The following is a 26,601-nucleotide window of genomic DNA, read 5'->3' as shown; positions in this document are numbered from 1 at the left end:
CGCAGTGGCCGAAAAATGGCTCGTGAACTTAACATATCGCAATATTCCAATCGGAAAATATTGAAAAATGAGCTCGGGGTAAAGTCATTGAAATTCCAAAAAGTGCAAGAACTTACGCCGCAACAGAAAGAAAAGGACTCAAAAGAGCAAAAGAGGCCGAAATTGTTGAACTGCCGAATTTGGGTTTCTCCGATGTAAAAACATACGCAAAATGATTCAAACAAAATGATCGTGTTTCGGTTGGCCAACAGGAAACGGGTTGGCCAATAGGAAATCAAGTGCCGGCCAGGGTGATGGTGTGGGCCGCCATAACAGCCAATAATCGCTCCCCGCTCGTATTAATCGACAGTTGCATCACAATAAATGCCGAATATTATCGTGAAAATATTCTGGAGGGTGTATTAAAGCCTTGGACACGCAAACATTTTGACCGCAGACCTTGGACACTCCAACAGGACTCAGTACGTATGTGTTCATAACAGAGATAGAAGTTTCCAAAACATTTAACTTTTTCTGCTTAAACCGCGATTTTTGTGCTAGGCTAAGAACTTTCCGAACTGCCCTCGTAATGTGAAACCAGTGAAATGTGTCTGTATTCCTAAACACAAATCAAGTTTATATTATTTTACTACTAGTCTATACAGCTAGAATTTCGTATCTAGACATACAACTCGAGTCGATAGTCTAAACGTGCCTTAAATCCACTCAATATCTCTATTTAATTCAAATCCTATGCTAAATAGAGATAATCTCAAATACAGGCTTGCATTGGCACCAAAAGTAATAACTTCCCTAAAAGTACACTTGAAAATACGTAAATAAATTTAAAAATTTGCAAATACTGAAAAATTAAACAAAAATGTTTAATTGATAATGAATGATAATATTTTTAGCACAGTGGGTTTTAATTGTAATTTCATTGGATCCTCATAAAGATAGTGAACCCGGTAAAAACATCTCGTTTTATGGATTTTTGAACTTAAGGGCTAAGCAGAATGCTCGCGTTGAACCATACGTCGCGTTATGTGTTATCGAAAATACAACACCCACAAGGAAACGATAACACCAACGCTTGAGTTTGATGTGCGCTGCGCTGCGGAGTTAAATTTTTTTTTTACTTTTTGCGTGCGTTAACGCGAAAAACGCCCTTTATAAAATGCACTTTGTATTGACAATCGAACGAGAGTGTGAACAGTGTCCACCTGCAGCTGACATCAATCCAAAGTCGACTTGTAAATCCCTACACCAATCGATCGATTATCAATCATATCATAATCGATTACACCAAAGTCGACTTACAAATCCCTTTTCTTCCCCAGCAGACAATACTCGTTTTTGGTTATGCAGTAGAAATTGAAATCATAACAGTCGAAAAACTCAAGAATATCACATAAAAATAATTGTAAAATATTTAAATTATGAATAATTTAGCGAAACAACTGTGTCGCCTCAACATTAGCCATGGAAATCTAATTAAAAATCAAAGCAACCTATTGGCACGGATATCCCCTGCAGTGGTAGCAGCAGGAACGGCCGGTTTTCATACATCAAATGCGCTGGGGGCACGATACAATAAACATAATACGGGACCTCAGAAATGGCTGCAATACAATAAAATTGTACATCCACCCCAGGCACCCGAAGAAGAACCAAGAAAAGCGGTAAGTGTGTGTGTGGGGGAGGAATGCTGTTACAAAAGGAGGGAATATCATCCCTCTATAGATCATGTTGATCTTCATTTGGGGTTGCTGTTGTTGGTGTGTTAATAGTTTTTCTTTTTTTATATTTTTAGTATGTCTGTCACATGAGAACAAATATTAAATACAGTCCCGATAAAATGTGGTATATTGCCTCCTTTGTACGTGGCATGTCCGTAGATGAGGCCCTTAAACAATTGAATTTTGTTTTGAAAAAGGGTGCCGTTGATGTCAAAGAAGTTATTCAGGAGGCAGTTGAAATGGCCCAAAAACGACACAATGTTGAATACAAAAGTAATCTGTGGATTGGTAAGGACATGCTTTGAATTTATAATTCTCAGATACTAATTAATTTTTTTTCTATACTTTCTTTTCTTACAGCCGAATCTTTTGTCGGCAAGGGTCGCGTTATTAAAGGTTTTCGCCGCCATGGTCGTGGTCGTTTTGGTCTAGTAGAATATAAACATTGCCACTATTTTGTACGCCTAGAAGAGGGTGAACCACCAAAGGATTATTATCTGCCCAACCCGCAAACACCATCGGAACAATTTGAAAAATGGTTGGAACAAATGCGTATGCGTAAAGTTATCAATTCACTGTAGTCGACGAATAACATGTGTGTACAAACTTTGTAGTAATTTCTTTTTTAGTAAATATGTATTCTGAATTTTATTGTGTTCGAAATGTGATTTTGCGTTGTTATTTGAAAAACACAACAAAAACATTGGTTAACAACACTACAGCGAAAGAGGTTGGAAAGTGGGCCAAAATTTCCGATTCATAGAAAAAGGTTGTCCAAGGAGAATTTGTAACGATCAGGGCACAATAAGAATTTCCAAAGTACAAAATCTCAAAAAGGACGTTTAAAAACCCAGTAACCGTTCTGTATCATCATAGATGGCGGGCTATGGAAAATGGTGCCAATTAGATTTTAAAACGAGCCAAGGAATCCATAAAATAGCGAATAATGGGGGTACCGTAATATGGGGGCTATCCTAAAAAGCAGACCGATGTCTATATTTTTTGGTAGGGAGATTTGCTATTCAAAAAGTACCAAATTACTTGCCAAAAATCTCCAAAATACCGACATTTCGGAAGTACCGCTATATATGGGGGCTACACCAAAACGTGGACCGATATATCCCAATTTCAATTCCAAACATCCTGTGAGTAGTAATAACAATGTATATGAAAAATTTCAATGCTCTAAAATATTCCGAGCATGATTTCAACAGATGGAAAGCGCCTATTTCCATGAAATTACCTGGGCCGATTAGATTCATTTTAAATACCAACTTTATGTGAGCAGTAGCAATGGATTGGCGAAATAAATATTGAAAGCTCTATCGTCATTTTTACAGAAAGGCGGACTACTTAAAATTTACTTTGAATTTTAGTACGAAGAATATTTGCAAATAGAATTATTTATAGTGTGGGTATAACAATTGGATAAAAAATTCCGATCAAATCATACTTTTATTCAAAATAAAAGAAGACAAAAAAATAATAATAATTTCAAAATTAAGAACTAAATATCAAAGTCAAAATAAAATTGAATTCAGTGGCATGCAAAAAAGTTGCATTTTCAATATGAAATTTTTTTGTAAATATTCAGGTACATTTATTCAAGATAATGCTGCATCCAAACTCGATTGTAGTACATAATTCAAATCAGCAGTATTAAGATCACTCTCAATATTTCCGTTCATTTCAGGACCCTGATCCATGGATTCATTTTCCGTAGAGTTTTTGATGGAAGCTCTATTCTTTTCAGTTCCAACTTCCATAGAAGTCGTTTGCTCCTCAAAATTTTCGGTTTCCTTTACCAAGGAGGTCTTGGCATCACTCCTCTGATCACCACTAACATCAAATTCAGAACATGAATCCTCGACATGTTGCTCCTCTATCAATTGTTGAGCTACCTCAGCCAAAGCTTCAGTGTCACGATTTTGTAAACGTTTATTTAACTCAGTACCTGCACTGATACCCGTAAGCTTTGCAAGATTCGAAATCTTGGGAACGCCAGCGTCTTTACGTTTTTTACGTTTATTCGTTTTACTTTCCTTCTTTTTCTTATTTGCCATTAATACATGATCTCTTTGCACATGCTTTTGAAGATTTTGCAATGAACTAAATTCTCGTTTACAATCCACCTCGGTACATTCAAATTTCTTTCCCTCGTGGCTTGTTGTAATGTGTTGGCGAAGATTTCTTTCATAGGCATAGCTGCGATCACATCCCTCGTAGTGACATTTATATTCCCCAGTTTGGGTTTGGTTTTCCCCTTCGGCCATATGTTTAGCAGCAACATGTTTTTGTAAATCACTCGGCTTAACATAGGCACTCTCACAGTATTCACATTTGTAATATTTACATGTATGCTGTGTTTCCTTACAGTGCTTTTGAAACAGGGTCCATTTTTCGAATTTCTTATGACACGTTAGACATGGATATATTTTACATGACTCTTCATGTTTCTCCCATTGCCATTTCTGATAGAAACCTTTCGAACATTTCTCACAAGTGTGAGGATAAATGCCGGTATGTTTGCTGATTTCATGTCGTCGCATTTTCAATTTTTGACTAAATTTCATTTCACAAAATTGACATTTGTATACCTTGGGATTCTCATGCACTTCGCGTATATGGCGATGCATATTCGTTAAGCTGGTGAACATTTTGTCACAGGTATCAACCTCACAGGGTATTGTTTTATTCGGCACATCCACCTTCCGTTCGTGGGTTGTCCGTATGTGCCGCTTAAGATGTGTCAGTATGGAATAGATTTTGTCACATCCCTCAAAATGGCAAGCATGCTTTTTCTACAAATTAAAAACAATTTTTTGATCATTATTTAAAATCTATCATAATCTAATGTGATATCCTACTGCTCCATACTTACAATTCCCGTGTGTTTATATTCATGTCTGTCCAAATGATCCAAACGCCGAAATGTTTGTTTACATCCCTCAATCGAACAGATGTATCTTTCGGCAACACTATTGCGTCTTGACTTGGGTTTTTCTACTTGCAGTGAGATTACACTCTCCAAATCACTGTCAGAATTCAGTGGGCCACCAGGCGGCATTTTTGGAATAATATTAGTTATTCCTTTATATTTAATTATAATTTATTTTATTTTAACTTTAAATGGAGTAAATAGCTGATTGATAAATGCGTTGCTAAATCCATTCAGGGGTCTATAAATCGAAATGCATCATTAATATTACAAAGTCACATTACGAATTATTGGACGCCGTACATTAGATTAAGCTGATTTAAGGCGAGTATACACTATCAGTTTGAATTGCCCTTTTTATCGATTATTGACATTGTGGACAAAAAACTTCTTTGCTGAGCAGTTTTAAAATAGATTCAAGTTTGTTCGTAGAAACTATTGTACAATAATACAAAGTAGGACAACACGAGGTGAATAAAAAACATACGCAACAAATAGTTGTGTTTATTTGACATTTTTTAATGAAATGAATAAAATGTTATGATTTCTTCCCCAAATCCAGTAGGAATACCATGAAATATTTGTTTCATCCATAAAATTGCAGACGGACGCGATAAAAAAAAACAATTTCATTTCAATTTCAAATTAATTTATTGAATATGGTATTCAAAACAATACACTAAATATGTATTTTGATTTTTGATCAGTAATCAGTTGGTTGCTATGAGGGGCTCATGTACCGGGGTAGGCTTTAAATAACCGTAACGCCCAAAGTTCAGTATTTTGAATCTTCTGACACGATTTTCATAAGCAGAAAATGTTCCCGTCAATATTAGTCCACGTTTTAGTGGATCCCTCCATTAAACGGTAACTGCAAAATTCGGTATTTTGGGGAGACACGGTTTCCCATGAAATTGACTGTAATTTTATATCGGTCATTATTTTGGTATAGCTTGTATACCATCCATGGTACAATAATACAAGGTAGGACAGCTTGAGGTGAATAACAATAACTACTACTACAACTATGCACGTGTGGCTTCTTCTGTCAAAAATAAAATAAATATACGCAACAAGTGTTTGTGTTTATTATGCATTTTTTAAACATAAAACTAAAAACGCGGAAAATGAATGAATGGTTATAATTTCTTCCCAAAATCCTGACGAACGTGTTAAAAACCATAATTTTCATTTCAATTAAACTTGAATGTATTTCAATTTATTTCAATTTTTTTGGACATAGTATTCAAAACAATACACACACATATACAAAATATGTACATTGATTTGATGGAACATGCCACCTTGAGAAAAAATTGTAATCAGTTGGTAGCTGTGCCCTACCTTGTAATGATTACACCATGATACCATCTGAAAGTAATGGCCAAACAGCTCCGGTTATACCAATCCACCATATGGAGCTTCCTGCTCTACTCTATTTCAAAATTTTAAACATGGAAGGAAAGCTTTCTCAACGTCCCCTAACAACGTGGCATGATTGCCTGTATCAAAGTCTTTTGATAAGCCAAGCTCCACTAAAGCATTGTACACAGTATCACTTTTAAGTGACAGCCTTTTTACCGATTACTGACTGCCCAACAACCATGAATATTTTCATGGTTGCCTGATGAATGACGAACATGAGAGTCTAAATTACACACTACATTTTTTACTAAATTTTTTTGATAGTGTGGCCTCACATGTTTGTCATTCATCAGGCAACCACAAAATAGTTATGGTTGTTGGACAGTCAGTAATCGATAAAAAAGTTGACAGTGTGTACACCGCTTTAAGCGGTGTACACACTATCATTTTTGATATATGTGTGTTACTACCATGCTTTTGTGGTCCTGTTGATTATCCACACTGCAACTCAAATTTGCTGTTCCATCAAAAATGCAACATCCGCATAAAAAAAAATATATTAAAGAAAAAAATGTTATCGTAGTAAAAAATAGTAGATTCTGGCAGTACGGGAACACACCATATATGTGTGTTACTACCTGCTTATTCTGTTGATTCTCTGCAACTCATGCTGTTCGATCAGTGCAAATGGCTTAAATTTTGGATGGCATACAGATACGACAACTCATTCTTCGAAAATTGTGGATAATCCAGTATCTACAATAACATTCTATCAAAAAACTTGTATCTGATTTTTTTTTATAAATTTTCTTCGATATCATAAAGAAAAATTTGTTATCGTAGTAAAAAGTAGTATATTATTGCAGTACAAAACAATTTTTAAGTAGCAAATTTCTTTAATGAACAAATCAAAAAATAATTCGAAATTAAACAAAATATTCTCTTTCATATGTTTTTCTCCCACTGTGCAATGAATTGATAACAACGATTTTTCTGACAATCAAAAATATGACTTTTGTGTTTTGCGATAAACCGATTAGCCAAAAGTCGACTTCCAGTACCCTAATTCAAGTCGAAGGCAAAAAGGGAAAACAATAAAAAAATTGTGAAAATCTTTGCGATTTTCCCATTAAAGTTTACGTGTTAATTTCTTAAACAACTACGCGAACGAAATAAAAACCCAAACAAAATGGAATACGAAAGCGTACTCTTAGTTAAACCTGAAGTATTCATATATAAAATTCCTCCAAGAGCTAATAATCGTGGTTACAGGTAATTATTAATCGCAAAAGCTGTGCTGCAGCAGTAAATGGTGATAATGATGAGGATGATGACTGACAATGGAAAAGAAACACCACAATCCAATCGGAAATGTACATAAAAAACAAAAGAAATGTGAAAAAAGAGCGTAGTAATTTTTTAGAAAAAGGTTTAAAATATTTCAGAACAGTTGGGTTTTAAATTGAGCAAATGTGTTTGTTATATATTTGGTGGAAAAAATACGCCCTCATTTTTATTCGGTCAAAATCATACCCTTGCTGCAATTCGGTTTTTTTTGTTTTGTATAAATTTAAGAATAAATATGACGAGTGGCAGTTATTTATTTATATGTTTTTTTTTATTTGTGTGGCATTCGGTTTTTGTTTATAAAACAAAACGCTGATGTTCCACTGGCTGAAAATGCTTGCGTGTGTGGGTGTTTTAAATGTTTTCTTTTCATTTCATTTTTTTGTTATGTACATTGTTTGTTGTTGTATTCATTGTTTTACATTATTTTCCAATTTGTATGTTGCTGTTGTTGTTGTTCTTGCAGGCTTATTCTTGCAAGGTTAAACAACGTAAAAAAGTAAAAAATGAGGAAAAACCTTTTATTTCTTGTTTCATTTTGTTGTTGTTATTGTTTGTGTTACCTTTTGGTTTGTTGTTGTTGTTGCTGCAATTTAAGTTTAGTATTAATTGATTTTTTTGTACTCTTATCAGTATGTATTTTTGTTGTTGCAATTAGACATTGATGTTGCCTTTGATTGGTATTTTTTGTTTCTTATAAGGAAATGAAATTCTTACTGTCTAGTCAATTCCGATTCGAATGTGGAAATGTGTTATTAGCATTGGAATTATTATTTAAATTATGCAATTGGTCAGGGTGAGATTTTACTTTAGGGGAAGCATAATTTGTATTACAGGTAGTAATTTTTATGTAGTTCCCAAAATTCTAAGCTGCAGCCACTCATAAATTTTTGAAAATGTTACCCAATGTAGCCATTTTGATTCCGATAAGGACATTTTGTGGAAAATGCACACCTTTCTGCCTTTCATGGCTCCGACAACAAACCAAGCTGTTTTTTTTTAAATTATTTGGCCCCATGTTGTATTTAGAGACATAGTTCAGGGCATAAGTCTAGTTTAAGATCAGGTCGTGGAGGTCCATATGGTCTTACATATTGTGGAGGTCCATATGGTCTTTGATATTGGCCTTCATTTTATACCGTCCACTATAAGGTGAGTGTATATTAAATTCGTCATTCACCAATATTTAAGATAGAGCTTTGACATTTTGCACACATTGCATACATTACTATTACATCTAGGATTTTTGGTATTGAAAATGCGATATATTGGTCCAGGTTTTGGTATAGCCCCCATATAAATGTAGCCCCCAAAATTCTATATTTTGAGAAATTTTTCAATCGAATTGGCTATAATTTGGCATTTTAAATTCATATTGTTTAACACACCCTCATATCAAAAATTATCAATACTGGTCCACTTTTTAGAAGATCCCATATATGGTGGTACCTTCAAAATGTTGGTATTTTGGGGATTATTAATACTAAAATTCGTGTATCTAAAAGGTATTTTCGAGACATTGTCACAGTTGTAACACCCTTGCTATACATCTGTGGGTTGAATACCCATTATTGGACCATACCAATGAGGCTTCAGACCTGGCAAATCAACCATTGACCCGATTTTCACTCTGCGCCAAATTCTGGAAAAGAACAACGAAAAACACATAGACACATTCCATCTATTCGTCGATAAAGCCACATTCGACAGCCCTATCCGTTCAGAGGTGTTTAAAGCCATATCTGTGTTCGGCATTGCTTAATACGGCTATTCAGGATAACTTTAACTAGTACAAAATCAGCGGTTAAAGTCAGAAAGGACCTATCGGAGCCTTTTAATACCGAACGAGGATTCAAACAAGGTGACAGTTTGTCGAGTGACGAGAGGCAAAGGTGAACAGAAATGGCACTCTGTACACCAAACAACACATGTTAGTCCCCTACGCCGATGACATCGACATAGTGGGTCGAACATTGAGAGCGGGCAACAGCCACCTTTGAACAAATTGTGAAGGAGTCTGCCAATGTGGGTCTGGCAGTAAACGGCAAGAAGACCAAGCTGATGCTATCAACACGCAAGACGTCAAGTAGAAATCGGACCAACTGAGAACTACAGCTTCGATATAGTCAAAGATTTTATATACATTGATATCACCATAAATAAAACTAATGACATCAGTTTTGAAATTCGGAGAAGGATAATGTTGCCCAACAGATGATACTATTGTCTGAGTAAGCAACTCAAAAGCCAGGCCACTTCGCGCTAGACCAAACTCACACTCTACAAGACGCTGATATTACCCATGCTGCTGTATAGATCTGAAGCATAGGTACTCATATCGAATATCGCCGTCGAATGTATCATGAGTTGTACCATCTATTCTCAGATATCGGCATTGTCTGATGTATCGAGCTGCCCCGACTACGTTGGCTAGGTCATGTTGTGAGAATGAATGAAGATTCCCCAGCTCAAAAGGCATATAAAAGCGAACCAGCCGATGGTTCACGCTGAAGGGGAAGGCCAAGAATTAGATGGAAAGATGAAGTGGAAGACAACATTGCCGTACATGATCTTTCAAATTGCAAAAAAACTGCGCAAAAACCGATTGGATAGAATAAGTTGTGGGGAACGGTTATGTCACCCTCGAACCCAGAAAGAAAAGTCTGTCGCTGTGGTGACAGATCTAAAGAGGTGCGAGATTTATTTTAACCATGTCGTAATTATAGTCATTTGAACATTGAATAAATAGCATAGACATATATTCGTTAGGGAAAAATCTCACTAGTGAACATTTTCTAATTTTTTACTTTCTCACCGTATTCTAATTGGAGAGGGTAAAACGAGAGGTCTTTCGATATTTTATTGTTTCTTTAATTTTTTTAGCCATATCCCATTTTTACTTGCAAAAATTTCCACCCAAAGAAAAATTCAGTTTTTTCTCTTGGTGAAATTTCTCACAAAAGTGAGAATGTGAAAAATTCACTGTGAAATATTTTTTCGAAATTAATGGCGAGTGATCAAATATTAATATTCCGTTTTGGTTTTGAAAGATGGCCAATATTCCAATTGTAGCAATATATAATTTCTCAGATTAACAACCTTCACTTCCCATGATTAATTTTCAAAGCATTTTTTTTCAACATTCCAAACAAGCAAATTAACTCTTATCAATCGATTTTTTTGGTTTCCTGCATAAAATATAATTAAATTAATAAATATATCAGTTGTATTGCTGATAACAAAATTTTTAAAATTATTTTTGAATGAACCAAAATTAAATAAATAAATTCTGTATTTCTTATTATATATTTTTATTTATTATTATAGAGCTGCTGATTGGAATTTGGGTGAACCAACATGGACCGGACGCATGCGTTTGGCTGCCAAGGGTACATCCTTGAATCTTAAACTAGAAGATAAAACAACTGGTGCTCTCTTTGCTAATTGTCCCATCGATACATATCCGGGTGTGGCCATTGAATCGGTATCGGATAGTTCACGTTATTTTGTAATTAGGGTTCAAGATGATAATGGTAAATAAAAACATTCATATTATTAACATTATTTAACAAAATTTAACTTCTGTTTACTTCCAGGACGTTCCGCTTTCCTTGGCTTAGGTTTTGGTGATCGTTCCGATTCGTTTGATTTAAATGTTGCCCTACAGGATCATTTTAAATGGGTGAAAAATCAAGAACAAATCGAAAAAGAAAAAACTCAACCAAAACAGGAATTAGATTTAGGTTTTAAGGAGGGTGAAACAATTAAAATTAATATGAGAATAACGGTAAGCTGCAGGCGGAAAAAAATTTGAATTACAATCGACAAATAAAGTTATTTGAATTTAATTTTAAATTTCCAGAAAAAAGATGGCTCTGAAGGTACCAGTCGTACAAAAGCTAAAACTGGTACTGGCATTTTACCACCACCTCCAGGCGGTTTAGGTAAAATAGCACCACCACCATCTGGTGCCAGTACAGTACGTCAAAGTCCGGGTACCTCACCAGCTCATAGGGTATCTGGCAATGCCACGGAATGGACAGATTATGCCTCAGCTGGGTAAGTTAAATGTCTCTAGCTTTATATTAAAACTATGGCGGTAATATGGGAGAATGTAAAAAGAGTTTTTTGTCCTACAACCATAATGTTAAGTGTATATAAATTTTGCAAATATTCACCGGTGAGCCCATGAAGTATATATATTTTTCATAAGTATGAAATTTAAATATGTCCGTCTGCTTGTTGAAATCAATATAGAACTCGCAATATTAAAGATAGAGCTTTGAAAACTTGCACACACTATGATTAGGGTGTTTAGTATTGACGATAAAATATTTGGAGATTTTGCAAATCCTAGCCTAACAAAACTTGCTACCAACTTTATTCAATCCACGGCGGCTGGCTCTATGTACCCGGAGCTTGGGCCTGCAATGTTTGTCAGAACCACCAAAGATCCATATCGGTGAGATGCAATGTAGATAATGGGGACATTTTCGAGTTTGCTCAGATCCAAGAGATTCTTTCTGCACTATCACGTCTTCCAGCGTGTCTCAGAATACGGGACTCCCCTCAATCCTCTCAGCAGCACTTAACACTATATATTGCTGTTTCGCAACTAGAAAATACATCGTTCTTGCAGTTCTGTCCAGTACAGATCTATCTCGTTTGAGGTAAACTCTTGTGACCCATACATTGAATGTTGGGGGTTAGCAGTCAAGTGTGGAACTGGTGAGGTAAAGGTGATAAATGTTTATATACCACAAATAAACAGCTGTACACCGTTTTATTTATCGGATATCAGTCCATTTTTAAAAGGTAAAAACCGCCTGGTACTAGGGGATTTCACCTTCCTATCATCGTGATTGGTAAACTCTCTGAAACCAGGCCAATCAGCTTTCCCATGGTTCAGGGAAGAACGCATTCACCGTCAACAGACCACCCGACAGAGTACTGAATTAGGTTCTGATTAATATATGCCAAGTTTTGTCGGAATCGGTTCAGATTTAGATATATCTCCCATATATAGTTTCGTCCGATTTTATGTAAATGACAGTCTCTGTTCGACCTATATTCACGAAATTTAGCAGCGGGCATGAAATTTAGACTAGAATGCTTTTTGTTAAGTTTGAAATCGGTTCAGATATGTCTATTCTATCTAAAGGACATTGTACATATGAGCATCTATTGTGTGTTTACCAAAGTGGTGAAGGGTATCATATAGTCGACCCCGTCTGACTTTTGTACTTTCTTACTGGTTTAACCGATATTTTTAATTTGATATGTTGGGTTTCCATTAAGTGGTTTTAATTTGATATTTCAATACCTTGGTTTGTAAACATCTTCACAGAAATTTTTCAATAAATGTCCACGTCATGTTCTGTCCTGTTCAAGATCCTAAACCGATTTTACAAACATTTATTTTATTTTTCATTCCATTTTACAGCTCTACGCCAGCTCAAAATCAACAACAACAACAAAGCTCATCAAATGCTAACTGGGTGCAATTTTAATTCTTAGCCTAAAAAACGCATGTGTTTTGTATTGGAAAAAATAGAGAAGACAGAGTATGAGACGGAGAAACAAAACAGAGTTTATTATTAATAAATAATTGCTAGAAAAAATAAAAATATATATAATATGAAAACATAACAACAAGAACATTCGAAGAGGACACAATACGAATTATATTATAATCAGAAAGGAAACAAAAAAATAAATAAAAATAAAAAAGTTATAATATAAATACAATATATACATTAAATATAATAAATTTAATTTGCAAAACAAAAAATATATACATATGAGAAAAAAAAAACAAATTTAGTTATAAGAAAAATAACAAATTAAATTAATGCAAAAACAAAAAATATGTTGTTAATTTCTTTACAAAACAAAAATAATTTAATATTCGTTCCACAAGAAAACTGTATTATCAAAATGAAATATCTAAAAGTAATTTGTTTTTTAATTTTGGAAATTAAAAACGTTTTTAGCTAACCATTCCCTCATTGCCCCGAAACTCTAGTATATGCAGCTGCCTGCTCCCTCCCACCTTACCACCAAAAACAAAAAAAAAAAACATATACACCACTCTACTGGTTTTGTGAAAGCTAATAAACTTCATTGCAGTAGACGGAAAAACAACAGAGCTCTAGTGTGAAGAAGGCAATATTATTCAAAATTATTACTAATTATAATAATAACAACAAACAACAATTTACAAAATTTGCTTAAATGTTTACCATATTTAGATTTATTATGATAATAAAAATAACAAAAAATATTAAACCAACAATATTTATGTACAATGTTGCAAGGAAACAAATAAAATAAAAAATAAAACAAATGTATGTATGTATCATTTTACATTGTTATCTCAGTTTATCTACTTTGTATCTCTATATACCAGTATATTTTACAAACAAAAAATAATGAAAGAAGAATACTATTAATGTAATATGCAAAAAGTAAAGATAATTTGTTTTTATTTTCCTTTTTTAATTTATATTATGTAAAATAATTGTATGTACTTATTTACAAACAACAAACACATACACATACAAACTAAAAAAATAACACCTCAAAACAAATCTATACTATTACTATTACAACAGCATACTATTACTACTACAACTACTATATAAACATTGTTTTCCACTTTGCCGGTTATGTTTTTAAACAATTTTATTTTTATATGTTTTTTTCCATAAACAGTAGCTTAAATTTATAGTAAAAAAATGTTTTTTTTTTTAAATTTTTAATCCGTTTTTTTCTTTAGATGCATATATGTAAATTCGAATTATATTTGCGTGTTTTTTTGTTTTTCAACATTCCTTTATTGAAACAGTAAATAGAAATTTAAGTTTTTATTATTATGTGAATTTTATTTTAAATTGAAACAATATAATAAAACATGATTATTCTAGATTACTTTTATTATAATAATTATTATTGAAATTTAATAAAGTTAATCAGTATAATTATATAAATATTTTATTATTTTCAGTTTTTCAAAAAAATATAATAAATTCCATAAAAAAAAGAAAATGTGTTTTTCAAGGGCGTGACTTTTTTTAATACTGTTTCTCAGACAGGTTTGGATTTTTTAAAGAATATTTTTTCAAGGACTCACATAAGGCGTGGATTTTTTAAAGAATATTTTTTCAAGGACTCACATAAGGCGTGGATTTTTTAAAGAATATTTTTTCAAGGACTCACATAAGGCGTGGATTTTTTAAAGAATATTTTTTCAAGGACTCACATAAGGCGTGGATTTTTTAAAGAATATTTTTTCAAGGACTCACATAAGGCGTGGATTTTTAAAGAATATTTTTTCAAGGACTCACACAAGGCGTGGATTTATTAAAGAATATTTTTTCAAGGACTCACATAAGGCGTGGATTTTTTAAAGAATATTTTTTCAAGGACTCACATAAGGCGTGGATTTTTTAAAGAATATTTTTTCAAGGACTCACATAAGGCGTGGATTTTTTAAAGAATATTTTTTCAAGGACTCACATAAGGCGTGGATTTTTTAAAGAATATTTTTTCAAGGACTCACATAAGGCGTGGATTTTTTAAAGAATATTTTTTCAAGGACTCACAAAAGGCGTGGATTTTTTAAAGAATATTTTTTCAAGGACTTACATAAGGCGTGGATTTTTTAAAGACTATTTTTTCAAGGACTCACATAAGGCGTGGATTTTTTAAAGACTATTTTTTCAAGGACTCACATAAGGCGTGGATTTTTTAAAGACTATTTTTTCAAGGACTCAGGAAGGCGGACGGACTTTCTTAGAGAATATATTTTCCATAACTCAACTAATATTGTGTGCTTGGAGATCTTTTAGCATTCAATAGTGACTGTAATTTGGTATTTCGTTGTCTCTGAACGATCAGTTCCAATATAGGTTTTATAGAGGCTAAGAAAGGTTCGGCCCGGCCGAACATTACGTCTACTTTAAATTTGTTTTTGTAGATTCCACATTCCCTTAAATACAACACGACTACGGCGGCAATAAAAAACATTTGTCACAAACTTTGGACTTACGTACGTAAGCAACGTAACGCCGCCAATACAATCAGTTTGGCTCGTTTCTCATTTAATCTCCATTCCATCTCATTCGTAAACAATTCTGTTCTCATTTAGTCTCCATCTCAGCTCATTCGTAAATTTTCGCTTATACCACTTTGACTTTTTCTTTATCGACCATTTTATCTTCTCCTCCCATTCGTTAGCAGGTGGAACGTTTTTCAATTTGTCTTCAGTCGGTGAACATACGTACGTGTAAATTGATTGTTTTGGATAATTATTTTTAATTTTGTCATTTAAATTACAAACAATTCAAGACACCAAAAAACCCTCCAATCAGAACATAACACCTGCCATTGGCTACGATGTACACACTGCTACACGGTTTCTATAAATATCTGACACAAAAAGATGAATATTGTGTTGTTATATTGGGTCTGGACAATGCTGGAAAGACGGTACGTAGAATGGAAGGTTGTGTCATGATGATGTTATTTTATTTTTATTTTCTGTTCTTCCCAGACATATTTGGAGGCTGCCAAAACGAAATTCACAAAAAACTATAAGGGCATGAATCCGGGCAAAATTACAACAACAGTTGGTCTCAACATTGGCACGATAGATGTACAAGGTGTACGTTTGAATTTCTGGGATTTAGGTGGCCAACATGAATTACAATCCTTATGGGATAAATACTATCAAGAATCACATGCTGTAATCTATGTTATCGACTCAAATGATCGTGATCGGATGGAAGAATCGAAAGTGATTTTTGGTAAGTGGAGCTTTTTTATTTAGATGTTTGGGGTTTTGGGGTATATATGATGTCATTTATTTTTAAATACAAAAAAAATTTGTTAGTGAAAGTAGTTTGGGGGAACCGTGGGCGTTGATTTTACTTTGTAGAAATTATGGATTTTTTATACTTATTTTTATTGAAGGAATTACTTAGTGAGTTGGCCTAACAGTTGAATGTAAATTTTAGTTCAAAATATCGATATAATTAAATCTAGAAGTATTATTATTTTTTGAATGAGGGTGTAGTCGCAAAATAAATTATATACACCGAAGACACGTAAATTGAAACAGGGAGTTCTCCAGGGTGGTGTGATGACTCTAGAACAGTTCAAACACTACCTTTCTGATATTCCAAAACCACCAGACGGAATAGAGATTGTAATGTATGCTGATGGTTGTAATATCATCACGTCTGGTCCCTATATATATAAGAATACTGAGATTACATTTGAGGAATATGAAAATCCACAGTCCAACACTGAATCGCAGGACGGCTTACTACTATTTGCGATAGGATGACAAGTACGAACAAATTCTTCAAGAGGTTGGCCGAAAACACCTGGTCAAGAGACTTTGGTGACATCTTATAAAGCAATAGACCGTTCAGCGGTAAGGTATGCGGCGATTTGCGAAGGCAACTCAGTGGAAGAGCCATGAGTTCAGCGGTAAACTATGCGATGATTTGCGAAGATAATTCAATGGAAGAGCTATACGGCTGTCCTGTGAACTGCAACAGGATGTTGCTCTCTTGACATAAATCCATCATGAGGGGGCGATGGTCTTAGCCGAACATCGACACCTTATTAATAGAATTCCCAGACCCTGGCAGGTATGGAGAGACCTACACGATCTTGAGAGAGGGAGAAGTCCAAAGATTAAAGAGAGAACCCCTAGTGGCTTATCTCTAGTTTAGTAATTTGCCCTTTCTAAAATGGTAGCCTCGGACCAACTGTGGAACTTGAGAGCTACAGCTTCGAGGTAGTCAAAAATTTTATATACCTTGGTACCGCCATAAATAAAACGAATGACATCAGTTTTGAAATTTGGAGAAGGATAGTGTTGGCCAACAGATGCTACTATGGTCTGAGCAAACAACTCAAAAGCAAGGCCACCTCCCGCCAGACCAAATTCACACACTACAAGACGCTGATACTACCCGTGCTATTATACGGATCTGAAGCATGGGTACTTACGCAAGCAGATGAGGCAGCTCTTGGAGTGTTCGAGAGACAAATTCTCCGAAAGATCTACGGACCGATCTGCGTTGACGCTATTCTCGGACATCGACATTGTTAGACGTATTGAGCTGCAGCGACTACGTTGGCTAGGTCATGTTGTGAGAATGGATGAAGATGCCCCAGCCCAATAGGCATATAAAAGCGAATCAGCTGATGGTTCACGCAGAAGGGGAATGCCACGAATAAGATGGAAAGATCAAGTGGAAGACAACATTGCCGAATATGATCTTTCAAACTGGGTAAAAGACCGACGCGCCTGAAAATCTTTTTTAAGAGTTGTTCCCCCCTAAATAAGAAACGAACAACAATTACACAGAAGAATTGACCCAGTCTATGGACCAATACTTCGACAATGCAGTTCTTGAAGTCCATTCACCACCTATAGTAGCAGAAGAACTACAGTTATCCAGGCTAGAGATAAGTAAATTAACTAATCGATTAATCGACTTTTTGTATTGAAAAGTCTAAAAGTCGAAGTCGTCTTGTAATCTTTGACGAAACCACAAAGTCGACTTTTGAAGAAAGAATTTCGAGTGTTATGACCACATGTTAAATTTTGTTTCGATCTGGAAACTCCTTCATATAGAAAGAGGAGTTCAAAAAAGACGCATCCTCAATTTTTTACAATGGAAAAATTAGAAATGTGTGTTTTGATTGTAAAAAAATGCGGAGGTGTATTTTATGAACACCTGTTTCTATATGAAGGAGATGGCAGATCGAAAAAAGTCCTAATTTTAAGACACCAAAAATTAGGCTTCTTTAGGCTAACCTTGTCTGAGTACTCTTTAATGTCTCTAGCTGTAGAATTCTTTAGTATCCTAGCTTGAGTACTTGTTAAGGTATTTTAAAATAGAATCGTTTTGTATCCTTGTTTCAGCACTAATTGAGGTCTCTTGTTATAGAATCAGGTTATATTAAGGATACGGATCATGACTACAGCTATAGTATTTATCCAGTTCATGATACGCATCCTGACTACAGCTAGAGTATTTATCCAGTTCTCTAACTCCCCTCCCAACCATTCTTATTGAAAAGGCTTCAGAAAAAAATATTTTTAATTTTTAGCGTGGGCTTTATATCAGATTTTTATTCGATATTCTCCAACCTATTTGACGATTATTTTCCAAACATTATGCACATACTCTAAAGGGGAATTGAATTGTGTGTACTTTGTTTACAAATATACACACAAGTCAACTTTCAGAATTCACACAATTTTGTTCCGATCAGAATGGGAAACTTGTGAAGAGTTTCGTTCCAAATTCGAAAAAAAACTCTGAACAAATATCTTTCTATCATTTTTTTGGGCTCGGTGTGTTATTTGGTATATTATAGATCATCTAAAATCTAAGAAATCATCTTTTATGGGCATTAGGTCTTACGTGACGATTGCAGTTCCCTTTTCAACCAGATACAACTTATGTATATATGTTTTCCTAATCCAAATTTAGATTAATAATAAGTAACCAACTTGCTTAGCTTGTTCATTTATTGTTTCCAAAACACTCTTAATATAACATAAAAAATACTTTTATCTCTTCTTGTTCTCAGATAAAATGATTAAAAATGATCTGTTATCTGGTGTACCGCTACTCATATTGGCAAATAAACAAGATTTACCTGATGTTATGGGTGTTCGTGATATCAAACCAGTGTTCCAACAAGCCGGTGGTTTTATAGGACGACGTGATTGTCTAACAATACCAGTATCAGCATTAACGGGGTTGGTATTTTTAAAATAAAATATAAACTATATGATATTGTCAATATTTAAATGTATTTTATTTACAGGGAAGGTATTGATGAAGGTATTAAATGGTTAGTGGATGCCATAAAACGACATTCGATTGTGCGGCCACCACGTGTAAATGACTGATAATTGTATACATTTTTACTAAATGACAATTATGTAGTTCATAGGTATATCGAGTGTTTTTTTCTATAAGAAAAATCCAACTAAAATCAATTCCAAGATTTATTTTTTATTTAAAAAAATTTCTACTAATTTCTTTCTCATCTAGTTTTTGTAAATAGTTAAAAATAATAATTATATATATTTAAAAAAACGAAAAGAAAACTATTTATAACGTATATACAAAAAATATATAAATTAAATTATATAAATGTAAGTTTAATAAAACGTGATTTCAGGGTTGACAAAAAAACATACACATGTATTCCTTAATAAAGATAAAACAAAACTTTTTCATTGAAAATTGTATTATTGTAATTATCTATTTTACCCCCATGAATTTGTTACCTTGTCTATTTTCCCCATTTTACAAATAACTATTGTTTATTTAACAAAAAAACATTCAGTTTTGATATACTAACTCAACAGAATATGCCAATCGTCTAAAATATATAAAGTCCTCTACCAAATAGTTTACAGAGCGTTATAATAATTAAAGTAATTCTTATCATTCCAACGTTTATTAGTAAGCGACGCATTCATTCTTACTGATAAGAAGACGACGTTTTTTAATTATTTACACTACGTCCTACAAGATTGCCACACAATGTTTAATTGCATTTCTAAGGTTATTCCAATTTTTATGCATTTACATTATTATCTGTCATGATTATTGAAATGTTTTATATTTAATATAGACAGCATGAATTTGGAATATCAGGGAATAGAAAAATCAATAAATGTGGCGATCGGACAATCCACCTCTGGGCAATTGAGACTGATATTGGGAACCCTTTATTTGATTCCGGCTCCTTTTGTATATGTATTTGTTTACTCATAACTCCGATAGACCACTGAAATGAGACCATGAAGATCTTTCCTGTGCGTGGGGACGTTCAAAAACAGGCATACAGTAACACCAATCAGAGGTAAGTCAACCAATTTTACGATATCCAAGAAGCCCTTCCTAGAGTCTTTATACGGATATGCTATTTCAAAAATATCATGGAATCCTTTCGAATCCTTGGTTGAGTACTTCTTATTATCCTTGCTTGAGTACTTATTAAGGCCTATTACCATAGCATCCGTTCGCAAAACTACTTCACTTAGCTCGCTTTTCATCGGATTTGTTGCCTCTTCGTAAACAATCAGTTGGCTCGAAACAAAATTTAACATATGTTCATAACAGAAATGGAATTTTCAAAAACACTTAACTTTTTTCTGTCGATACCGCGCTTTTTGTGCTAGGCTAAGAACTTTCCGAAATGCCCTCATAAATAGAATCTATCTAAATGTTTGTTGTATATTTTGCATTATTTTGGTTGAGACTCCTCTGTTCCCAGGTTAAGGAACACACGCTGGGCATGTTCAGCCCAATACGAATTGAGACGGCTGCACCCACCTGAGCTAAAACACTATCGTCGTTGTCTTTTCTTCTGCTGCTATAGGTGGCGGCTGTTCGATAATCCTGTTGATCTAGGAGTTCTCTTCTATACCGTTGGACCTCTGTCTCTAGATCATGTAGGTCTCTCCTTAGATGCCTGGGTGGGGAAATTCTATCCATAAGATGATGACATGGATGATTCCGGCGATAAGACCCAAGCAGGTACTGCATAGACAACATCCTGTTGTGACGATGTACGGGTGACCATTGGCTCCTCATGTTAATGATCCACTGCTGTCATAAGGAGGCACCCTGTCGCAGTTCTCAGGGCGGCATTCTAAAAGGTTTGAATGTTCTTCCATTCGCGAACCACACTGGCGCCGCGTAGCTTACCACCGTCAACAATGCAAGCGACTTGAGGACCTGTTCCTGCTTCTCATCTTATAGCAAATACCGGTGGCTTGCTCGAACGACTTAAAATAGCTATCGAATCGGAATTAGTCGGCATTAGTGCACCGTCGACCATGATGTTCAGCGGGAGCGTCATTTCAGCCGTCCATGTGCTGGCTGAGAGTTTACTTACTTACTGAGCTCTCTTGCCGTAAAATCTTTTCGTCGTTTTTGTTTAAATACCCGTAGCCAAAATCTAGATGTGAAAATTCATATACTGGCCATAGCTAAGGTATCTAACTCCCAAACATGTTGTTACTTCTATCGCCAAGAGTACTTAACCAGGACTCACAGACAGATGAGTAGCCGTGTTTAATAATAACTCCTAGTATAAAAATTTACGCCCAAGCACGTCAGAAACAATCTTCACGATCCTGATAGAGGCTTATCAAGCAGAGTTGCATTGTATCCACACTGATGCAGGTGATGAAGCAAAACGATAAAAACAAAAAACGCTATTGCAAACATAAATTTACTGTAAAATAGCATTTCGGGAGGCCAACGTCTGTCATCCCTGCCCATTGTGGGGTCTAAAATCCTAAACGACTCGAGTCTTACTTTGCCAACTAGTCACTCCAGCCAATGGTGTAAAAGCAAAAGGACTGCTACAACATGAACCCATTTTCAAAAAAAAGAAAAAATGGGTGCTGCTTCAGACATTTCCGGGAATATGAAATGGTCCACATGATAGGCTACATACATATATTTTATGGACCATCCAAATTCCACTCCCTAAACCCTCCTTCTTTAACATATATTTTAACAGTGGTAGATCTACGGACCTGCTTCTCCGAAGTAGCTTTCATAGTATTACATTTCCGGGGAAATGCTCTGGGGTGTGTGGGAAAAATCAACTAAACCTACCCCTATTCGTTCCACCTTCATAGATATATAACCAACTGATCTTGTGGAATGTACTGTAATTAAAACTGACATGCTACTGATTTTTGTGCTCACCTGTATTTACACATTTAACAGTGTTGAAATAATAATATCAACTCTCTTATCCTCTCCCATTTATAGTGTTGTTGGTGTGTTTTTTTCACTTTACTCCAGATAGATAAGAATTTCCGTGTGTATGTTTTTTTGGAAAATAATTCTGAGAGTTTCCATTTCGTGGATTGTTAAGGTGTGAAATAGTCGGTATTTTTTGTTTTGTATTTTCAAATACGGTTTTAACGGATTTTAAACTCAGCTCCACAATCGGAATTCTAATTTTAAAGAAAAAACTTTTAAATTAATAACGCAATGAATGTAACAAATCAATAACAGAATAAATTAATTTTAGTGAATCAACCAGAAATTGAAATTGAGTCCATCCGAAAAAGATAACAAAAAAGCAGGTGTTATCAGAAGAATTCTACGTATGTGAGCCTGAAAAAAAAAACAAAAAATAAACGAAACCAAAGAAAGTTGTATCAGTTTGGTGTGATATTGTGTAAATAATTATTTTTGGTTTTAAATATTTATTACATTCAAGTACAAAATAGTGAAAAAAAAACGTGTCATCATATTTGTCATTCCAGAAGTTACTACTGTAACAAATTCTTATTTTAAAAATAAAAATCAAAAAAGGGCTATAAATATTGACAAAAATGTATCCATATTATGAACAAGACTGGAGTGTATTGCCGCCCGATAACAATCGAAGGTGAGTTAGTTATTTTGTGGTTGTTTGAATATTAATACACCTTTTACCCACAACATCATCTCGTAAATAAGTTATACACGATATGCTCTCATTAAGTATGTTTAAATTATGTATTTTGACTAGGAAACTTAAGTTTATAGGCTGTATTTATTATTATAAACTGTACACAAAATCTGGCAACAATTTCATATTAATTAAGAAAAAAACAGTTAAGATTTTGGAATATATAATATAAAATTATTTAATAACCTGTCTTCATATTCTAAGGCGAAATTTAATATTTATACTGCTTTAATACTTATTTAATGTATCTTCCTGTAGAGTACTATACTACCAATGTTTTGGTATTTATTAAAGTCACCAGCTGTAGATCCTGTAGTATACTATATAATATTAAATTAATATTAATATTCAAAGTATATTTTGGTTTAAGAGCGAAATTCGAAGTTTTTATTTAATAAAAATTCTCGTTTGAGTACTTATGCGGTTGTCCTGCCGTTGAATCCTTTCGTATCCCCGCTTGAATACTTATTTAAAATATGTCCCCTGATTCATATTCCTGCTTTATTATTTACTACCATACCGTTAGCGATCATAATCATAATTAAAATTTGAATACGTATCTTTTTTTTAGTACGTAATTCGAAAACTACCTCCATATCTCAACACTATACACCAATACTGGCCGCAACAGAAATCTAGCCCTATACTATGAGGCCAGTTCGGAAAGTTCTTGGCCTAGCATTGCGCTTTTTGTGCTATGATAAGAACTTTCCGAACTGCCCTCGTAAATTTGGTATCATTTATTACCCTTGTAATAAATATTTCCAAAAAACAATTCAAATTTCAAAAATAGGTTCCCCAAACCAAAATTTAGCACCAGTTAGAACACATTAATATAAATTTTCAATTCAATTCAATTTTATTTAACTTGTAATTCAAAGCCTTCAGGCCCATTAAAGATAAATTACAAAATGCATATGATATGCTTAACCTAATAAAGGATAAACTACCCCAAAAAAATAACAATAAAAATTCAAAAAATTAAAACATAAATTCATACAATCGTAAATACCATAATAAAAACTACTCCTACACAATCTAACATAATTAAATTAAGTTAGAGAAAAATATATAATAAATGCAAAACAACATTAAAACTAACAATATAAAGATATTAACAATATATAAATATATATATATATATATATATATTACATATTAACAGAATAAATAAAAAAAATATTAAGTGCACTTCCAGAAACTTACACAAATTAAAATAATAGGCACAAAGCTCAAGAACAAACAGGTGAAACCACCAAAATATAAATCTATTATTTTCCAAAGGTCAACTCCAACAGGAATTGATACAAAAAAGCATCAATTAATATCACCAGAAAATATCTGATACAACAATTTTGAAAAAATATTTACAGAGACGCTAAAATTTCTCAAATAAATAGGAAACAGGTTAAATATTCTGGCTGTTCTAACCACAAAAGAATTTGTCATAAGAAGAGAAGCATTAGGAACAGACAATTGATTAAGTCGCGTAGAGTGCAAAAAACGAAACGATTGAAATAGGAACATAGGCGATTGAGCTTTCATCATTTTGAAAAAGAACAACATTAAACGTATTTTAATAAAGTCATGAAATAAAACCCCAAGGAATCTCATAACATACGGCGTTACATGCGCACGATTATTCAAATTATAAACATAACGAACAGTCCTGTTTACCGCCAACTGAACAAAATGTAAAATAAAATGCGAAGTACCGGAATAAATCTCCAAGCCATATAAAATCATTGGCATTATTAACGCCCGAGCCAACCTCAACCTCACTTCTAGGGGAAGAATCAAATCGGAGTTATAAAGACACCTCAAAGAAAAATTTATTTTTGCCACCAATAAACAAACGTGTTTTTCAAACGAAAGGCGGTCATCTAAAACAACGCCAAGGCAATCCAGCTGATTCACGAACTGAATGCTTGTACCATCATACGAGACACTAATATTAAAATTTCTATTGCGGGAAAAACAAATTGCCTTTGTTTTTCATAAAAACCTCTCACAATTCCAAATATCAGGATTCCCGCCCTATCGGTTCACCTATATTCAAAAATTTATCAAATTTAGTACCATTTAGAACACATAAGTTCAAAATCTCCGTTACTACACATCATCCAATCCAATAGAAATCTTTTTATCCAATTTCAGGATTCCAGCTCTATCGGCTCGCTCTAACTTCCTGCCAAATTATAAGATTCTAGCTCTATCGGCTCAATTAAAATTCAAATTGTACAAAATTTAGTAAACCTTAGAATTTCAATCCTACGCATTTAATATTTTTGCTATTCCAGATTGTATCGAATTGTGTACCATTTAGTACCAATAAGTTCAAATTGCCAAACCTACATCCATATTCCGAATCCTACATGCCAACAATAATCTTATTTCCAAATTTCAGTTAAACTTTACAAAATTTAGTACAATTTAGTGATCCTAAATCAAAATTTCAGGATTCCAGATCTATTGATTCGCTCAAAATTAAATTGTATTAAATTTAGTACACATAAGTACCAATTTCCCAATACAAATTGTACCAAATATGGTACCATTCGTACACATAAGTACAAATTCCAAACAAAACTACCTACATATCGTTATCCTACACTCCGACGGTAATATTAATTTCAGAATGCCTACTTCATCCCTTTCTTCAAATTAAAATTGTACCAAATTTAGTACAGGTTAGTACTTTTCGTATACATTAGTATCGTACTCAAAACCACCTCATTATATCCACCTTAATTGGCATTCTAAATATCAAGTTTTTAGCTCTATCCATTCACATGCTACGAAATTGAACCAACTTTAGTACATTTCGAATACTTATAGTTTGAATGTCCCAAAATGTCACTCCATCCATCAGTGATTCTCATTTCAAATGTCAGAAATGGTACCACATTTAGTACTTTTCTCCAAACAACCCGGACAAGTGGTAAAAATATTATATTATAATATTTTGGTAAAAATATTATATTGCGAAAAGTTCGATAACTTTTTATGAGAATTATAAGTTTTCAGAATTTTCATCATTTGTGAGGGAGGTACAACAAAATAGTGCGCCCACCTATAAATCTCTTCTTCGGATTCTAGGCCGATGGTTTTTTATCATTAGCCGAAATGGTTTTTTATGGTATAAAACTTCGTTCAGAAGATCATTGACACTCGGCTCAAATGGAGGGTAAGAGGAAACGACCTCTTACCCTCCATTTAACCCACTGACTGTCCGCGACTGCTTATTTCATTCGCCTGTACCCAGTAAATATATTCTGCTCCCTACTATCCGCAATGTGTGGACATGTTCGATAACATTCAGATTTGATCGTGGATACAAATTTAAATACCACTGCAATTGACCCGCAGACTGTCCGCTACTGCTTATTTCATCCGCATGTATCCAAAAAATATATATAGCACCCTACTATCTGCAATGTGTGGACACGACCTATAACATTCCGATTTGTTTCGATCGTGGGCACAAATTTAAATAGCACTGCAAAGTTGCATAAAAATTCGGCGATCGGCGGACATATAAAAATTTATTATTATTTTGCAGATCAGTAGGTCGAGACTTAAACTAAATTTGTTCCCAGAATTGTTTGAAAATTACAAAATAAAATTTGGACATATGACTACCTTACGGTCTGACCGGGGATCGTTTTATTACCATAAGTAGTAGTTTTAGGGCCGATATACTTA

At 34.0% G+C, this 26,601-nt stretch overlaps 5 protein-coding genes across 5 annotated transcripts in view; 4 read left to right on the top strand and 1 right to left on the bottom strand.

The window, feature by feature from the left end:
• The window catches only part of LOC133329525 (AP-1 complex subunit gamma-1-like), a gene marked incomplete at its 3' end in the record, with an annotated part of 142,701 nt that overhangs the window by 89,364 nt on the left and 26,736 nt on the right, over positions 1 to 26,601 (top strand). The gene's annotated exons all lie outside the window — the stretch shown is intronic.
• LOC133329514 (large ribosomal subunit protein uL22m) lies at positions 1,384 to 2,300 on the top strand. The gene is made up of 3 exons (XM_061537991.1): positions 1,384 to 1,661; positions 1,793 to 2,006; positions 2,079 to 2,300. Exons 1-3 carry the CDS (start codon positions 1,419 to 1,421, stop codon positions 2,297 to 2,299), a joined length of 678 nt encoding a protein of 225 aa, XP_061393975.1. The 5' UTR covers positions 1,384 to 1,418; the 3' UTR covers position 2,300.
• Positions 3,323 to 4,785, bottom strand: LOC133329547 (transcription factor IIIA). Its single transcript, XM_061538025.1, has 2 exons — positions 4,600 to 4,785; positions 3,323 to 4,519 (listed from the first exon to the last, which is right to left on the bottom strand). Exons 1-2 carry the CDS (start codon positions 4,783 to 4,785, stop codon positions 3,323 to 3,325), a joined length of 1,383 nt encoding a protein of 460 aa, XP_061394009.1.
• On the top strand, positions 7,156 to 12,889 carry LOC133329504 (NECAP-like protein CG9132). The gene is made up of 5 exons (XM_061537981.1): positions 7,156 to 7,293; positions 10,696 to 10,901; positions 10,965 to 11,155; positions 11,231 to 11,427; positions 12,812 to 12,889. Exons 1-5 carry the CDS (start codon positions 7,211 to 7,213, stop codon positions 12,876 to 12,878), a joined length of 744 nt encoding a protein of 247 aa, XP_061393965.1. The 5' UTR covers positions 7,156 to 7,210; the 3' UTR covers positions 12,879 to 12,889.
• On the top strand, positions 15,750 to 20,754 carry LOC133329535 (ADP-ribosylation factor-related protein 1). Its single transcript, XM_061538014.1, has 4 exons — positions 15,750 to 15,858; positions 15,923 to 16,175; positions 18,988 to 19,163; positions 20,692 to 20,754. The coding sequence occupies exons 1-4, from the start codon at positions 15,766 to 15,768 to the stop codon at positions 20,752 to 20,754; spliced, it is 585 nt and encodes a 194-aa protein (XP_061393998.1). The 5' UTR covers positions 15,750 to 15,765.

This window comes from Musca vetustissima, unplaced genomic scaffold (genome assembly GCF_032173495.1).
Source record: "Musca vetustissima isolate MV318-11 ecotype Yass unplaced genomic scaffold, APGP_CSIRO_Mvet_v1 utg4128, whole genome shotgun sequence".
NCBI lineage: Eukaryota > Metazoa > Arthropoda > Insecta > Diptera > Muscidae > Musca > Musca vetustissima.
This window is presented reverse-complemented; position numbering and strand designations above follow the sequence as displayed.

Coding starts and splice junctions, on each gene's coding strand:
- LOC133329514 (XM_061537991.1), top strand. CDS start 1,419: ATGAATAATTTAGCGAAACAACTGTGTCGCCTCAACATTAGCCATGGA. Junction 1,662..1,792: donor AAGAAGAACCAAGAAAAGCG/GTAAGTGTGTGT, acceptor TTATATTTTTAG/TATGTCTGTCACATGAGAAC. Junction 2,007..2,078: donor CAAAAGTAATCTGTGGATTG/GTAAGGACATGC, acceptor CTTTTCTTACAG/CCGAATCTTTTGTCGGCAAG.
- LOC133329547 (XM_061538025.1), bottom strand. CDS start 4,785: ATGCCGCCTGGTGGCCCACTGAATTCTGACAGTGATTTGGAGAGTGTA. Junction 4,520..4,599: donor AATATAAACACACGGGAATT/GTAAGTATGGAG, acceptor TTTAATTTGTAG/AAAAAGCATGCTTGCCATTT.
- LOC133329504 (XM_061537981.1), top strand. CDS start 7,211: ATGGAATACGAAAGCGTACTCTTAGTTAAACCTGAAGTATTCATATAT. Junction 7,294..10,695: donor GCTAATAATCGTGGTTACAG/GTAATTATTAAT, acceptor TTATTATTATAG/AGCTGCTGATTGGAATTTGG. Junction 11,428..12,811: donor ACAGATTATGCCTCAGCTGG/GTAAGTTAAATG, acceptor TCCATTTTACAG/CTCTACGCCAGCTCAAAATC.
- LOC133329535 (XM_061538014.1), top strand. CDS start 15,766: ATGTACACACTGCTACACGGTTTCTATAAATATCTGACACAAAAAGAT. Junction 15,859..15,922: donor TGGACAATGCTGGAAAGACG/GTACGTAGAATG, acceptor TGTTCTTCCCAG/ACATATTTGGAGGCTGCCAA. Junction 16,176..18,987: donor AGAATCGAAAGTGATTTTTG/GTAAGTGGAGCT, acceptor TCTTGTTCTCAG/ATAAAATGATTAAAAATGAT.